At 32.0% G+C, this 1707-nt stretch overlaps 1 protein-coding gene across 1 annotated transcript; it reads right to left on the bottom strand.

Moving 5' to 3' along the window:
- Positions 1-457: 457 nt before the first annotated feature.
- Positions 458-1187, bottom strand: LOC132633901 (uclacyanin 1-like). The gene is made up of 2 exons (XM_060350293.1): positions 885-1187; positions 458-803 (listed from the first exon to the last, which is right to left on the bottom strand). The coding sequence occupies exons 1-2, from the start codon at positions 1042-1044 to the stop codon at positions 589-591; spliced, it is 375 nt and encodes a 124-aa protein (XP_060206276.1). The 5' UTR covers positions 1045-1187; the 3' UTR covers positions 458-588.
- Positions 1188-1707: the final 520 nt, after the last annotated feature.

Here is a 1707-nt window from a genome sequence, read left to right on the forward strand (position 1 = left end):
AAAGATTTAAAACTTATACCTTTGGGTAAGGATAAAAATGCACTAATTTTAGACACATACGTCTCACACAAATAATGAGGAATAACATCAAGAAGACGAAATATAAACGATCAAAAAACGTATACACATATTTTCTTAAAATGATGAAGTTGGTATATACTGAAAAATTTAAGACTACAATAGATGCTAACACATGAAAGCATTTTTCAGTGTTGTTGAGTAGAAAGAGATGAGGACATGAAACTCGATAGGAGAAGGTGTATTTCAAATCTTTCAATTAGAGAACCAAACCAGGAAAGTCATATATGGGAAAAGTAGACTAAGTAAAATAGTTTATTGATATTTTTAATTAATTGAATTATAATACTTTCTATAATAAAAATTTCATAATTATATTACTAAAAGGTACTCTCTTTGTCCTAATTTATGTGACATAATTTGACTAGGCATGAAGTTTAAAAAAGAAAGGAAAGATCTTTGAAACTTGTGGTGTAAAACAAGTCATAAATATTTTTATGAATTTAAATTATTTCATTAAAGATAAAAGGAAAAGTTTCAAGTTAAATGATTTCTAAATATAAAAATATATCATTCTTTTTTATTATCTTCAACATTTACATGAAGTTTCATCCCTCCAAGACAATGTAACCTGTTCCCACAAATGAAGTAACTGTCCCCTGGCTTTATTAATGGGAAAGATGTATTGCCTTTGCTGCTCGATTTTAGTGATTTGGTTATGTTGCACCCATCGAAATTCTCCTTTGTTACCTCATACACACTATGGTACGTTGAAAATTGGAACACTGCAAAAAAGATGAGTCGATCAATGTAATTCAGATTTGATCTATAGATGGGTACTTGGAGAGATAAGATGATGTACTTACAAAGAACATCGCCAACGACAAATCTTTTGCCTAGCAACCATGTATCAAGATCAGTGCTAATATCCCAGCCAGAATTATCACCCACCATGTAGTTAGTGGCTGAACCTGAGTATGCAAGAGCAAAAATAACCATGACATAAACCAGTAAAATCTTTCCCATAATTGGAATTGCTTGGAAGAAAGATAAAATTGGTTGTACATATGTATATACTACTATGTTTGTGGCATGCAAGATAGGAGATTTTGTAATTAGATTACCTAACTTTTTTAGATAAAAGCTTAGTTGAAATAGCTTTCATAAGTGAATTATAGAACTATAGAGAGGAGGAGGACAGAGACGTTTGTTGAGATTATGGACAAAGAAACTATTTTAAATTGTTATGTTGGTTCGGTTGTGGAGCATAATGTGTCCTGTTTTAGAAGGCAGCTTAACGCCTGTTGACTACAAATTCTCTCTCTATCTTTTTCACTTTGGAAATGAGTGTCTCATCTGGTAAACCAAAAAGTGGATTATATACAAGTTTCTTTAACTTGATATGTCAAGTCTGACAGAAAATAATTGTTTATCCAGCACTTAAATAGACGTAACAAAACATTAATATACCAGAAGTAGGCAGGAAGTACTGCATACTGGTTATAACTATACAGGATTCAAATCTCACCAAAATCTTCAGTCTCTTCTTGTTTTCCTTCTTCCCTGTTTACGGACACCCCCACTCCACGATTCCGGAACCTAAATGACCCAAAAAAGAGCAAATTAACCAAAATACCCCAACAAATAAAAGTGGTACCAAAGTACCTTTAACACAGTAATTTACTGCGT

This window comes from Lycium barbarum, chromosome 3 (genome assembly GCF_019175385.1).
Source record: "Lycium barbarum isolate Lr01 chromosome 3, ASM1917538v2, whole genome shotgun sequence".
Lineage (NCBI taxonomy): Eukaryota > Viridiplantae > Streptophyta > Magnoliopsida > Solanales > Solanaceae > Lycium > Lycium barbarum.

Excerpts from the sequence above, each read along its gene's own strand:
- LOC132633901 (XM_060350293.1), bottom strand. The coding sequence starts at position 1,044 with ATGGGAAAGATTTTACTGGTTTATGTCATGGTTATTTTTGCTCTTGCA. Across the intron at positions 804-884 it reads TGTCGTTGGCGATGTTCTTT|TGTTCCAATTTTCAACGTAC; the intron begins GTAAGTACATCA and ends TCTTTTTTGCAG.